General features: G+C 42.4%; 2 protein-coding genes across 2 annotated transcripts; both read left to right on the top strand.

Annotated features, from left to right (window-relative positions):
- Positions 1-3,235: 3,235 nt before the first annotated feature.
- On the top strand, positions 3,236-4,192 carry LOC310852304 (olfactory receptor 4S2-like; the record flags this gene model as incomplete). Its single annotated transcript, XM_083755651.1, has 1 exon — positions 3,236-4,192. The coding sequence occupies one exon, from the start codon at positions 3,236-3,238 to the stop codon at positions 4,190-4,192; it is 957 nt and encodes a 318-aa protein (XP_083611777.1).
- A 7,118-nt stretch (positions 4,193-11,310) lies between these two features.
- Positions 11,311-12,281, top strand: LOC310826745 (olfactory receptor 4S2-like; the record flags this gene model as incomplete). Its single annotated transcript, XM_083702025.1, has 1 exon — positions 11,311-12,281. The coding sequence occupies exon 1, from the start codon at positions 11,352-11,354 to the stop codon at positions 12,279-12,281; it is 930 nt and encodes a 309-aa protein (XP_083558151.1). The 5' UTR covers positions 11,311-11,351.
- Positions 12,282-15,240: the final 2,959 nt, after the last annotated feature.

Here is a 15,240-nt window from a genome sequence, read left to right as displayed (position 1 = left end):
CAAATACAAGCAAGGTATACTGTTGTGGAAGGGATGTGTTCTCTTTTTAAGCTCTCTGTATATATGTGTATGTGTATATGTGGACAAGTTCCTAATCAACCCCATTGTACTCAATGATACTTAAAAGTGATTAACTTTGGTTGTTATTTTAAGACATTCAAAGGGAGAAAAAGGGACTCTGTGTGTCTGCACTCTTTGTTCGGTAATCTGGCTGTTCAGCCCAGTTTATCTTTGCAACATCTCTTAGATTCCCAAATGCACAAAAGATTTATTATTTATTCAGACAGGTCTTAATAAGGGAACATGCTATAAGATTAGCTTTACAACAATAACATCAGGAGTGCAGCTATGCCTGACCTTGAGGGGTCCCCAAATCACCACCCAGATAGTGGCAGATGATGGCAGCAGTGGCAAGTGGCATCAGTCCCTGAAATAGCATGCTGTGGTCCACTCATTTTTATTTTTTAAAATTACAGTCAGGGTGCAGCTAGCTAGGCATGCATATTACAATTTTTATCCAGAATAGTGCTAATTCCCAAGTAAACTGGCTTGTCCACATCAGAGCAAATTGTGGACTTGCACTGGCCTGGCTCCCCATTAATATAGCGGCCCCACATGATGTCCTCCCCATCTCAGTGGTGTCCTGGACATTTCCCTCTTTAAATGTGGGGCTTTAGAATCCTTGGAAAGTATGAATCAGAAAAAGCCAGCCTTTAAAATGGGGAAGGTCATGAAGAATTCTGGGATGGGGACCACGTTTTGTTCCAGTTTGGAGTAGTCCTATTTGTTTTGCAGCTGTAAGTAAACCTCACTTTATTCCTAACTGCACAATCTCATGATGGTGCTATGATTTAACTGAGTTTTCAAAACGTGAAATGACATGCGCAGAGTCTTTTTGTTGCTGTTCTCAGATGGGCAAACATTTTATTCTCTCTCTCTCTCTAATATATCAGGAATGTAGAAGCAGCTGCAAAGCATGGAATAACAATAGTGGAGGTAGAGGAAAGAAAAATGTTAATTGTGTGCTTTGAAAGTGAAGTAATAAATGTCACTAGTGAAAGGATCCCCTCCCTTTCATGAAGCCTATCAAATTCGGTATCTAAAAATTTCTAGCTGCACCACCGAGTTGCATAAAAGCACAGCAAAAAATCCCAGGTTAAAATCAGCACGTTCTAGGGGCTTGTTCACACTAGAGAAAAATGTCTATTTGTCTGGTTTGTTTCCTCATTAATTTTTGTATGTGCACATGATGCCCTCTTCCTCCCATTTGTTGTCCTGGATCTCCCTACCTTTAAATGCAGAGGTTTTTTAATGTGTGGAAAGCCCAAAATGACCAGATAATGTGTGCTGATATTGGGTGGTGGATGCCTTGCTCTAGTTCTGTCCCAGTTCTATTCTGACAACTCCTCTTTCCCCACCTCTCCTCCTCCTCCTCCTCCTCCGGCTTGCCCACCCTGGAGCATAACGTGGATTTACACTTGCCTGTCTTCCCATTAATGTAGGTGCATCCACAAGACATCAGTGTTGTCTCAGACCTTTCCCTCTCTAAACCAGTGCCGGATTTACGTATAAGCTAAACAAGCTATAGCTTAGGGCCCCATTCTCTTGGCCCCCCCAAAAAAAAATTAAAGAAAAAAACACCTGGATGTACATTTCCAAAATATAAGATAAAAAACAAATAAAATAAAACCTACAGATAGCAAATGGCTTTAGATACATACAGTATTCAACATAGAAACAGTGACAATTTGTTGTTGACAAAGGACAGATGGACATATAAAGGGCCCCTTTACCTTCAGTAGCTTAGGTTAGGGCCTCATCAAACCTAAATCTGGCCCTGCTCTAAATGCAGTGTCTTTCTAATCTTGGAAAGTCCAAAACATCTAAGACTGCCCCCCCATTTAAAGGGTTGGAGGAAAGTTTCAGGACACCACTGGGATGGGCATGTGGGCACTCCTGTATGAATGGTAAGACAAGCAGGTGCAAATCCACATTTTGCTACAGTTTTGAACAAGTCCTTTATTTCTTTCCCATTGCCTCTTTATTTCACTTTAGTAAATAATACTGTAAACTTAAGGCCCCAGGTGCATTTGAGGATTTCTGCTCTAACCAGGGCAGTCTTACCCATAGGCACCAGGGGTGTGGGGCTCCCGGGCACCGGGCTCTCAGGGGCGCCAGGCCGAGAGTCCGGGGCCTGAGAGTTAAGTCTGGGGAAGAGCCCACCCGTCGGTCGGCACTGCGCTGTGCTGAGAATTCGGGGGCGACCAAGCCAGCAAGACGCTGAGGCGGCCGGCCGACTCTGCCCTTCTGCATGCCTGGGACTGGGCAACCTGGAGGGAGGGCGCCGGGCGGATCTTTGCACCCTGGCGCCACATATGCTTAAGACAGCCCTGGCTCTAACTGTATGATTTACAAATAAACGAAGAGCAGAACTGACTATTACGATTGCATTTGTTAATGGGTAACTTTAAAAAGAGAGAAGAAGAGGGGATTTAAATCAGCTGCTTACTCAGAAAGTGAAAAATAAGCTGAAATACTGTATATACTCGAGTATAAGCATACCTTTTCAGCACATTTTAATGCTGATAAGTGCCCCTTGGCTTATACTCGAGTGAGGGTCCTTTCGGGCTGCTCCTTCCTCCTCCTCTGCCTTTGCTGCTGTCTGCAGCGGCGGAGGAGGAACGAGCAGCCCGGAAGCAGCCCTTTCAGGCTGCTTGTTCTTCCTCCGCCACTGCCACCACCACCAGGTTTGCGGTGTGATGAACCGGCTTATACTCGAGTCAAAAAGTTTTCCCAGTTTTTTTGTGGTAAAATTAGCTGCCTAGGCTTATATTCGGGTCGGCTTATACTCAAGTATATACAGTACCTTCCTGAGTTCAGCTACTGTTAAGGAGCTGCTGATTTAAATTCTCTTTCCTTTAAAAACAACAACCACAGTTAACTAATTTGTGTACAACTGCCATTGAGGGATGTCTGTGCTGGTTGGGAGTTGGAATCCAACAGAGGGTGACAGATTCCCCATCCCTTTAATATGGAGTTGCATGACAAGGGTTCCTTCCTGGCATGCTAGCATTTTTTACTTGCATTGAGATATATATATATAGTCAGAGACTGCTATGGTTGACTTCACTCTGCTACCTCCACCATCTGATTGTCATAAAACCAGGGGGGATCCTGAAAATGACATGCCAGTTTCTGAGCATCTTTCTTACTTGTTTCTGCAGGTGATCTAGATATGGAACTCAAATCTCCAGCTGAGAACATAAACAATGTGACAGAGTTTATCTTTTTCAGCTTCACCCAAAATGAGGAGCTGGAGAAAATTTGTTTTGTGATTTTTCTGTTCTTCTATTTAGCCATTGTGCTGGGAAACTCTCTGATCACAGTCACGATCTTCTTCAGCTCCCGCTTGAATTCTCCCATGTATTTTTTCCTCAGCTACTTATCTTTCGTAGACATCTGCTACTCCTCTGTCACAGCCCCCAAAATGATTATAGACTTCCTTGTAGAAAAGAAAACCATTTCCTTCATTGGCTGCATAGCGCAGCTCTTTGGGGTCCATTTCTTTGGCTGCACAGAAATCTTCATCCTCACAGTGATGGCGTACGACCGGTACATTGCAATCTGCAAACCTCTCCACTATACCACCATTATGACCAAGCGGGTTTGTGGGCAGATGATAGCAGCCTCGTGGGTTGGAGGGCTCATGCATTCATTGGTGCAGACCCTTTCCGTCACTCAGGTCACCTTTTGTGGACCCAATGAAATTGACCACTATTTCTGTGATGTCCACCCTTTATTGAAACTGGCTTGCACAGATACCTACATTATTGGCATCATCGTGGTGGCTAACAGTGGGATGATTGCATTGGGCTGCTTCATCATCCTGGTTATCTCCTACATTGTCATCTTGGTCTCCTTGAGGTCTCGCTCTTCCGAAGGGCGTCAGAAGGCTCTGTCTACCTGCGCTTCCCACATCTTGGTGGTCATTTTATTTTTTGGTCCATGCACCTTTATGTACATACGCCCTTCCAGCGACTTTGCAGAAGACAAGTCGGTGGCTGTGTTTTACACCGTGATCACCCCGATGCTCAACCCATTGATCTACACATTACGAAATGCGGAGATGAAGAATGCCATGAGAAAACTATGGAGCAGGAAAGTGACTTCAAGTGAGAAAGCAAAAATGTGAATTTTAGCACCATTTAAGTCATTAATTTAGTTAAATAAGGTACATAGAAATCCAGTGGGGCAAAACCACTTGGACCCATGCCGCGAAAGCACAGGGCAAGTGAAAAAACTGCTTGGACCCATGCTTTCTAGGCATGGGACAAGTGGGTGTGTGGATGAGCTTGTAGTAGTAGAAATGCAGCTGGTGCAGATTTTTCAGCTCTGGTGCGTCAGGATTTATGATCTCCCTCTCATACCAAGAGATGGCAAGCTGGTGGTTCTCTAACGTTCAGATTTATTGGTATTTACACAGTAGTTTCAGTCCGAGCACACAGCTCAATCTTCCTCACTAGATGGGTCAGTTGAGCCCACTGAAGGGCAGGCTCTTCGCCAACAGGATATCTTCCATTGGCTGCCCCTCCTTCTGTTGGCCTGACACCAAGCCTGGACTCTACTCCTCCTCCTAGTACAAGGAGACTCAGGAGCAGCTTGTCCAGTTTGCCCCTCCTCCCCTGAGAACGGGTCTGTGAGCTGTGGCCCCTCTGCCTGCCTTACCCTGTCTTGGGAATTTACGACATGCATTCCAGGACGGGAGGGGCTTGTCTCACTCTCCGCATGGGAAGAAAGCAAGTCTCCGTCTCTTTCTGCCTGCCACCCCTCCTTGGTCCTCCGAGCCCTCGCTGTCATTCTGGGAAGGAATGTTCCTGACATGGTGTAATGTGTGTACAACTATGTGACTCAGTACCTTGGTAGCTGCACTTTGAACTAGTTGCAGCTTCTGAACCAGGCACATGGGTACAGTGGTACCTTGGGTTACAGACACTTCAGGTTACAGATACTTCCGGTTACTGATCCTGCTAACCCAGAAATAGTACCTTGGGTTAAGAACTTTGCTTCAGGATGAGAACAGAAATTGTGCTCTGGTGGCGCGGCGGCAGCGGGAGGCCCCATTAGCTAAAGTGGTACCTCAGGTTAAGAACAGTTTCAGGTTAAGAACAGACCTCCAGAACGAATTAAGTTCTTAACCCGAGGTACCACTGTAGTCTAATCATGAGGTTACCAATTCATGTGCCACCCTGGCAAGACTAGCCCTGTCTAGGAATGGTTGTAGATGGTGCACAAGTAACTCTCTCTCTCTCTCTATCTCTGTCTGTCTCTCACCCACCATTGAAAAGGCTCTAATTCTTCCCTTAGCAGCCCCTATAAAAATGTCTCCCTGTGCTGTGTTTAGGTTTGGGGAAAAAGCATACCATTGCCTCCAATAGCAGATTTTCTCCAAACCTAACTGAGGTGCAGGACGGGAGAAAGAAGGAGGTCCTGATGAGTTCTCACCACTGTACTATGAAATAATGAAGAAGAAAATTAGTGGAGTGATGGAAGGAACCAAATCTGATTTGGTGAGCCATTCAAAATGTCACCATACTGTTTGCCAGTTCATTCCACCAATTCTGGTGTCCCCCCCTCCCCCAGGTGCATTGTGCAAAGTGTTATTGCCACACTCAGTGGCAGATTTATGTTAATCAGAGCAGGAGCATCAGCTAAGTCTGGTTGGGTACCGGAATAGAAAATCAATATGAACCAGTTTGAAAGGATTATTTGTCTAAACAAATTCCACCAGGCAGGCACGGACTTTGGTCTTTCAAATGTCAGTGGTGTCCTATGTGAGCCCAAAATTTGGCACCCCCTGCCTCCACTCTGCCAGTTCACTACGTCATAGTTGTGATGCCCTGCGGCACCTCCTAGGCTTGGTGCCCAGTGCAGTAGAACTGGTTGTGCCCTAAATCAGCCTCTGCATCAGGCTACAAGACGAAAAGAGAGATAGGATTGCAAGGCTTTCTAGCCATTCTGTGGAAAGACCAACAAAATTGGGCTGCTCCTTTCCTTGAACTCTTTCCATTCCAGCTGGTGTTTACAAGAACTCTGTAATTAAGAAACAGTGCCTGAATCTTCCAATCCCTTTTGTGTTATGTGTTTTAGATTGTAAGCTTGAGGGCAAGACTATATTATCACTGACATTTGTAAGCTGCTCTGGGAGCCTTTTCTGGTTGAAGAGCAGGATAACAATGCTATGAATGAATGAATGAATGAATGAATGAATGAATGAATAAATAAATAAATAAATACCTTGGTTTTCACTTGCTACTTTGGCGTACTGTCTATAAATGTGTTCATTTGTAAGGGGATAACTCCATTAGATACTGAAACACCAGAAAGAAAACTTCTACACACATTTGAGATAGGATTCAATGTGTGTTTTCACTCAACTCCTCTACCAGGTTTTGGAGAGCAATGACGTCCTTCCTGTATTGCTGTGGGTTCTATAAGCCCAAATTAGTAGTCACATTGGTCAAGCAGATGCATATAGGAAGCCTGCAAACAGGGCACAAATGCAACAGCACTGTGCTCAACAACAACAACAACAACAACAATTTTATTATTCATACCCCACTCATCTGGCTGAATTTCCCCAGCCACTCTGGGTGGCTTACAGTACAGTGGAACCTCAGGTTACATATGCTTCAGGTTACATACGCTTCAGGTTACAGACTCTGCTAACCCAGAAATAGTGCTTCAGGTTAAGAACTTTGCTTCAGGATGCGAACAGAAATCGGGCTCCGGTGGTGCGGCAGCAGCAGGAGGCCCCATTAGCTAAAGTGGTGCTTCAGGTTAAGAACAGTTTCAGGTTAAGTACGGACCTCCAGAACGAATTAAGTACTTAACCTGAGGTACCACTGTACATATAAAAACATAGTAAAACCAAGTTATTGGTGTTCAAAGGGATGCTGCCTCTGACAGTGAAGCGGGAACATAGCCATCATGGCTAGTAGCCATTGATAGTCATGTCCTGCATAAATTTACCTAATCCTCTTTTGAAGCTATTCAGGTTGATGGCCATCACTGCATCCTATAGGCACCAAAGTTTAACTGTGCACTGTCTAAACAGGTACTTTCTCTTATCTGTGCTGAATCTTCCAACATTCAGCTTCATTGGTTGTGCATGAGTTCTAGTGAAAAGCTTTCTCCACCCACTTTCTCCATGCCATGCATCATTTTATAAACGTCCATCATGTTACAAGTTGCCTTGACTTTAAACATCAGAGCAGTACCAGAGAATGAAACAAACTCTGGAATTTCTATTCTAACTTCTAAAGATGAAAAAGAGATAATGATAGAAAAAACAAAACCTTGACTGATATTTCTGTTCTGTGTCTTAAAAATTTTTTTTGCATTGCTTCCTCATGAACGTTTTTCTATTGGGAAATGTCTATATTCTTTTGAGAGCTTATTAACTAAATTGATGACGATGATGTGCTCTTGCAGAGCATTATCACATGCAAATATTTCAGTTCAGAAAAAGGAGAGGAGTGGCAACCTTCCCAAAGATTTTGTAGAAGCAGCAGTGATTTGAGATAAATATATCGAGTCAATAGCTTCAGCTGGTCTTTTGCTCTCAAGAGGGGCATTTGGCCTGCATCACCAGCACTGGGACAGATGTCAGTTGGTGGAACTGCAGAGCAGTTCAGTGAAGCAAAGAACAGATAAACTTGGTAGAGAGATGCAGCAACTTTGGTCACAGGAGGTATAAAGGAAACTTTGTCAGTGCTGGCAGATCGTGAAATAGGATCTCTTCCAGAGGACCAGTTTATTTTTTGCACAATTTTTTCAGGGAAGTTACACAACATCAGCCTTCTATGGAGCGATCATGTTGATTTCTTTGTGAGGTGCTTATCTAACATTGCATCAAGCAAATGTTATCACATACTTTCTAGCACATTTTATCACAGAAGTCTGCAATTGCGGGGTGGGCATTGGGTTTGTTGTGTACGAACTTTAATTGCACAACCTGAATTTGCTGGTATGTGGTTGAATCCCACCTGAAGATAAGCGACAGCCCAGCAGCGCCCTTAAAGGACACTCCTCAGTCAAGACCACGAGGTAAGAATGGCGAGATACAGTAATGAACCGTACAGATCACTGATTATTATTGCACTAAAAAAAATGTTGATTGGGATTTCCAAATGGTTCATTTCTTTCTTTCTTTAATGCTGCATCGAGGTACATACAATACTTCCTTATTTATTCTTAAAACACTCCTCAAAGTGCCATTTTAAAAATTACATTTTATTTTGATGTGACATTACACCCCCTCTCTGGCAAAGTCACGATGGGAAGGGGTAAAGGTTTGTGGGTTCTTTTCCTTTATCCTGAGGCAACTGGAATAATCACATGGTTAACATTTTGTAAGATTCCTGGTCTCTTATTTCAGGTATGAGTGTTCAGTGGTAAACTAAATGCAAATTGTGAGGGCAACAAGGGTAAGTAAAAAAAGAGGAAAAAAAGAGAGAGGTTCAAATCATGATCAATGAGAGGCAACTAAGGTGCAAGAAAAGAGATATTTTGAGTCTCTCTGCCCATATTGGCAATGTCACTGACTGACAGATAATAACTTCACACAGTTCTCTAATGTTTCCTCTACTGCAGGTTCTTGATATGTGCCCAAAAGAGGATAATAAAAACCACATTTAAAATGTGTCCTTTCCTTTCTGACCATGGTGAGAAGGTTGTACAAAAATGTTGAATGGCTTGATTAGGTCAAGGACGGGGAAACTGTGGCTCTCCAGATGTTGTTGGACTACATCTCCCATCACTCCTAACCATTGTCCATAGTGGCTGTGGGTGTTGGGAGTTGGAGTCCAACAATATCTGGAGAGCTACAGGTGCCTCGTCCATGGTTGAGGTGGTCATGATACTGGGCTTGATTGCTTCCAGTTGTCCAGCCCAATCCAATGCTTATTCAGAATTAAGTTCTGCTGGGTCAATAATGGGCCTTATTCCCAATTCATTGTGCATTGGACTGGAACTCTTTGGCCCTGATGCAAAGAACAATGACTTAAACAAGGGACTGTGGGACAATAGCTGTCCATACAGAGCCCCATTTGCTGCCTAACAGCTGATCCAGTATTTCAGACTTGACATTGTTGATCCCCTCTAAAAGGCAACAGGGCATATGGACATAGCTCCATGGTTGAACATCTATTTTGAAGGTCCCAGGTTCAATCCTTGGCATCTACAGGTAGGGCTGGGAGAGGCCCCTGTCTGAAACCTTGGAGAACCATCATCTGCCACTGTAGAGCAGCGGTCAGCAACCTTTTTCTGCTGTGGGCCAGTCCACCGTCTCTCAGACCATGTGGTGGGCTGGACTATATTTTGAAGAAATTTCCGCTTTTTGGGAGATGGTGTTCGTAGGAATTAATTTAATAACAAAGCAAGAATTTATACTAATCTGTCCATTAGCATTGTTGCGGATATGGGATGGATCAAATGAAGATGGTTTTGATAAATAATTGAATCTGCTCTTATTGCTACTGCCCGGGTGGGTTATTGCAAGAAAATTGACATATTTAGAGGAATTAAATAAGGATTTGTGACCTAGTCCAATCTGGTTCATAGATAGTGCTGAAAAAAGAAATAAACTGGTCCTTAGGAAATGCTGAAAAATTAAGGTACACTAGAGGACCAACAAAATAAGATTCATTTTCAACTACATGGCAAAAAATTACTTTATATATTAAAGTTGATAGTAATGTGCAACTGTCTCCAGTATAGTATGCTAGGATTTCAAATGCTTAGTAGTTTTTAAGCTTTAAGTGAGAACAACATAAAGCCTTGAGGACAATATATTGATATTTATAAATAAAACTGATTTTTTTAAAAAAATGTTGTAATAATAATAATAATAATAATAATAATAATAATAATATTTATACCCTACCTATCTGGCTGGGTTTCCCCAGCCACTCTGGGTGGCTTCCAACAAAATATTAAAATACAACAATTAATCAAATATTAAAAGCTTCCCTAAACAACTCCCCATCACCAGTAACGATAATTATTTTCCAGGGAATGTGAATAAAATGACCCAAAATTGTACTTTGTCTGCATGTCTATGTTTGATTCTAGTTTTCATTCTGTGTTGCTTTTCTTTCTTGATTTCTTCTTTGTATGTTGTTGAAGTGTATGCTTTTGTATGAATAAATAACTTTTAAAAAATAGATAACCATCATCACTGTAGGGGCTACCCTTAGTATACCACTGGCAATAGTTGTATTAAGGGAGGTGACACAGCAACAAGGAAACATCAGTGGCATCTGAAAAGACATGCATTACTAGGTTGCTTATGGCAGTCTCAGTGGCTGATTTGAGAGCGACAGTATTCTATGGCGATGTTGACAGGGCTGTTCGGAATAAGGAAAGCAAGTGAATGAATAAAGGATCAGATTTCTGTACAGATGTTGAAAACAAATGTATTTTGTGCTTATATGTTGTCATTGTTGTTTAGTCGTTTAGTCGTGTCTGACTCTTCGTGACCCCATGGACCAGAGCATGCCAGGCACTCCTGTCTTCCACTGCCTCCCGCAGTTTGGTCAAACTCATGCTGGTAGCTTCAAGAACACTGTCCAACCATCTTGTCCTTTGTCGCCCCCTTCTCCTTGTGCCCTCCATCTTTCCCAACATCAGGATCTTTTCCAGGGAGTCTTCTCTTCTCATGAGGTGGCCAAAGTATTGGAGCCTCAGCTTCACGATCTGTCCTTCCAGTGAGCACTCAGGGCTGATTTCCTTCAGAATGGATAGGTTTGATCTCCTTGCAGTCCATGGGACTCTCAAGAGTCTCCTCCAGCACCATAATTCAAAAGCATCAATTCTTCGGCGATCAGCCTTCTTTATGGTCTAGCTTTCACTTCCATACATCACTACTAGGAAAACTATGGCTTTAACTATACGGACCTTTGTTGGCAAGGTGATGTCTCTACTTTGTGTTTATATAGCTGACTGTAAAACTTTATTAAATCTAGAAATGTGAATAGCACGCTTGCATCCCAAGTTATGGACTATTCCCCCAATGAACCATTCTGCAGCTGACTTACCACACTTCCTAGATTTCCTTTCTTGAATTGCTGAGTGCCAATTGATTAACTGCAGAGTGAAGTACTGTATCTTATTTTATATTTTTAGAATGTGACTCCTCGGGAAACTTCAGATGTTAACATCTAGTTTGTGGATGTGTTGTTTTTTCATTGCTGTATTCGAAAATAACCCTTATTGTTGACACTGTTCCTTATTTTTGTACGATGGCAGGTTGTTCTAATTCTGCGTTATAATCGACTGTCTCCTCTGACTGCATGGCGAACAGGAACAATGTGTCTGAATTCATCTTCTTGGGACTCACCGCAGATCAGGACTTACAAAAAGCCTGTTTTGCGCTCTTTCTGGTCCTCTACGCAGCAATATTAACGGGGAATGTACTTATCATTGCCACCGTCAAGAGCAGCTCCCGTCTGAACTCTCCCATGTATTTCTTCCTGAGTTACCTCTCCTTTGTAGATATTGGCTACTCATCTGCTACTGCCCCCAAACTGATTGCAGACTTCCTTGTTGAGAAGAAAATCATCTCCTTTGCTGGCTGCATGACACAGCTCTTTGTGTTCCACTTCTTTGGTGTCACTGAAATCTTCCTCCTTACAGTGATGGCGTATGACCGGTACATAGCTATCTGCAAGCCCCTCCATTACACAACTATTATGAGCAAAAGTGTATGCAATTGGACGATGAGGGCATTATGGCTGGGAGCATTTGCACATTCGATGGTACAGACTCTCCTCACCTTACATCTCCCCTTCTGTGGGCCCAATGAAATTGACCATTATTTTTGTGATGTCCACCCTCTATTGAAATTGGCCTGTACTGATACTCATATTGTTGCGTATGTTGTCATTGTCAATAGTGGCATGGTTTCTCTAGTCAGTTTTGTTCTCCTGACAATTTCATATATCATTATCCTAGTCACTCTGAGAACTCGTTCTTCTGAAGGGCGCCTCAAAGCCCTCTCCACCTGTGGCTCTCACATCACAGTAGTGATTTTATTTTTTGTGCCTTGCATCTTCATCTACCTGAGGCCTTCCACCACGTTCTCAGAGGACAAGGGCGTGGCCGTGTTCTACACCATTATCACCCCTATGCTCAACCCTTTGATTTACACCTTGAGAAATGAAGAGGTGAAAAATGCAATGAGAAAATTATGGAGCAAGAAAAAAGTACTTTGGGGTGGTTAATCAAAAAGTGTGAAATAAGATTATGACTTTTACAGGGCTCAGCCATTAGATCTGAATCTGGAGAGGAATGGTTCCCTCCTGATACGGTTTCATTTTTTATATTTTAGTAAAGGAAGGACTCATACATTTGTGTTCTTGCTTAGTGTTCTTTTCTATGCAAATAAATCTGATTATACTCAGTTCTGGTGCCAGAGCAGACCACCAGGATAAAGTATATTATGAACTGCTTTGAGTTTTTTTAATCAATCAATCAGTATATAATTTTTATGGAATAAAATAAACAAATAAATAAATATTATATTCATTAGTACCTAAAGATAAGGTTGGCATATTTCAAACAGTAAAAACGAGGACACCGTGAAAGTTGTTTAGTTTTTTTTAATGAAAGGAAACCACCAAAATTGTTGAGCTTTATAAAGGAAAACCTGAAAGTTGTTGAATATTTTTTTTAAGGAAAACACCAAGAAAACTGAAGATCCAGGACAAACCACTGCCTTCTGGGAATTCCCCCCAGACATCACTTCCACCTTTGAAATCCTGGTAATGTCCGGGACATATGGCAGCCCAACCTAAATGCTTTCATGGAAAGAGGTGTGGCATTGAAATGACAAGAGGCTTTATTGTCTCTAGAAGCATCATCTGCAGAGGGAACGTGACTTTTATGTTAAGACACTACAGTCTTTTGCAGAGAGTTAGTTTTTTTTAATTAAAAAACCCCTAAAAACTAAAAGGATCTTTTTATTGAAAATGCTTGTTCAGGAGCTGCTTGGGTTGGTGGTGGGGAGGGGAAGGTGGAAAGGAGGGCAGGGCACTGCAATAAGGGCACTGTTTTGTTTTAAATTATTGTCATAGATTTCATGAAGGACATGGGACTTACTCTTCAGTAAGCACTTCAGCTTGCTGGGCAAAGCAGTTGGTTGGAGTGCTAGTTCATTTCTATATCTACTTGCAGGGAATGTTTCTCATCTTAGTCATGGAAAAGCTCTGTTTAGAAGCAGAGGCAGATGTAGGGCAGCACAACTGGTTCTCACACTGGGTGCCAAGCTTAAGGGGCGCTGCAGGGCATTGCAACTATGATGCAGTGAATTGAACAGAATGGAAAGTGAGAGGTGAGAGAGGGAAACAGTCTTTTACTCCAGTGTTTATAGATGGCTTTGCTGCAAATCCCCTAAGGATACAGTTTATAACCATAACATTCCTGTTGGCAATGCGTATGGCTAGCTGGCAGTGGGCAGGTCTACTCCATGCACTCAAACACACCCATACATGCACACCCACCCAAACTCATGCATTCACACATTCACACATTCACACATACCATTCATTTTATTTATTTATACTTTTTAAGACTGCATAATAGAAACATTGCTAAGTAGTTACCATAAAAACCACACACAATAAAAATGCAACAATGGCATTGCTGAGGAGTGGATAAAAAGAGATCACTACCACTACAACAACGCTGATTTTCTTTCCGGTGCCACAAGACTCTTAGCTGTGAAATTGCCTCCATGGGATGCTGCTCAGAGGGCCAGCAGAGGTTTAGTGCACAAAAGGTCCCAATGATTGATTATAGTCTCTTAGGAGGGAAGACTGGGAGAAGCTGCACACACTGGAGATAGGATAATCCTATATCCAATCAGAGTGCCTGGCACATGGACCAGTGACCTCACTTTGGTAACTTTCTGCCTCATTCGGACCCCTAGATACCTGGTCTGCCCTAGTCACACTCTTAAAAAAACAACTCTCAAAGGCTGTTCTGGACTTCAGTTTCATTGGGTTATGCGAACTGGTGATGAGGTGTGCTAACCATAGCACTTAAAGGGACAGTCATGAAGTAAGGGAATGCACATTGATCAGAGCAGAACAACAGCTAAGGCTGTTTGGACACTAGAATAGGAAATAAAAAGCACAAGACAAATAGCAACAATTATCCAAGCAAATGTAATCAAGCTACAAGAGGGGGAGCGAGATGAGACTGCAAGGCTCTTCAATCCACTCTGCCAATAGACCAGCAATATAGTTGACTGTTCTTCTGTTGAACTCTTTCCATTTCAGCTGGTGATTACAAGAACTCTGTAACTAAGAAAGAGTTCCTGAGTTGTTTCCCCCCTCATCCCTCCCAATCCATTTGCATTGTGTCTTTTAGATTGTAAACTTGGGGGCAGAGACTGTCTTATCACTGGGATTTGTAAACTGCTCCGGGAGGCATTTTTTGTTGAAGAATATGATAAAAAGTATTTCAAATGAATGAATGAATGAATGAATGAATGAATGAATGAATGGAGATCTTGGCTTTCACTTGCTGCTTTGGTGTTCTGTCTTTGTTTATTTGTGAAGGGCTAGCTCCATTAGATACTGAAATACAGTGCTACCTCGGGTTAAGAACTTAATTCGTTCTGGTGTTCTGTTCTTAACCTGACACTGTTCTTAACCTGAGGTACCACTTTAGCTAATGGGACCTCCCGCTGCCGCCACGCAATTTCTGTTCTCATCCTGAAGCACAGTTCTTAACCTGAGGTACTATTTCTGGGTTAGCCGAGTCTGTAACCTGAAGCGTCTGTAACCCGAGGTACCACTGGACCAGAATGAAAATGAAATCTTGCTCACACATTTGAGACATGATTCAATGTGGGTATCCACTCAACTCCTCTACCATGTTTCAGTAAGAGGCATTTCAACACAATGTGATGCTTCCTTTGAAGAATGAGTTATCAAATTGAAAGGTGGGGTTCATGCTGAGAACATAATTCTAGATTTCAAGTTAGAAACAGGCATTTCCCTGCACTCAAGCAAAGTGGGCCAGGAAAGAAGTGTGAAATCAAGCTGGTACAATATCCACTGAATATATGATATTATAGACTGAGATATAGGAAAGTTAGTGTGCCCATTCAGGTTTGGGCTTCCGAAAACGATGCTATACCATTGAAGTAAATGACAGAAAACTTATTTCAAAGCG

Source organism: Podarcis gaigeae (genome assembly GCF_964106915.1).
Source record: "Podarcis gaigeae genome assembly, chromosome: 1".
NCBI classification, from domain to species: Eukaryota; Metazoa; Chordata; class Lepidosauria; order Squamata; family Lacertidae; genus Podarcis; species Podarcis gaigeae.
Note: the sequence above shows the minus strand (reverse complement) of the source record. Positions and strands in the feature narration are given on the sequence as shown.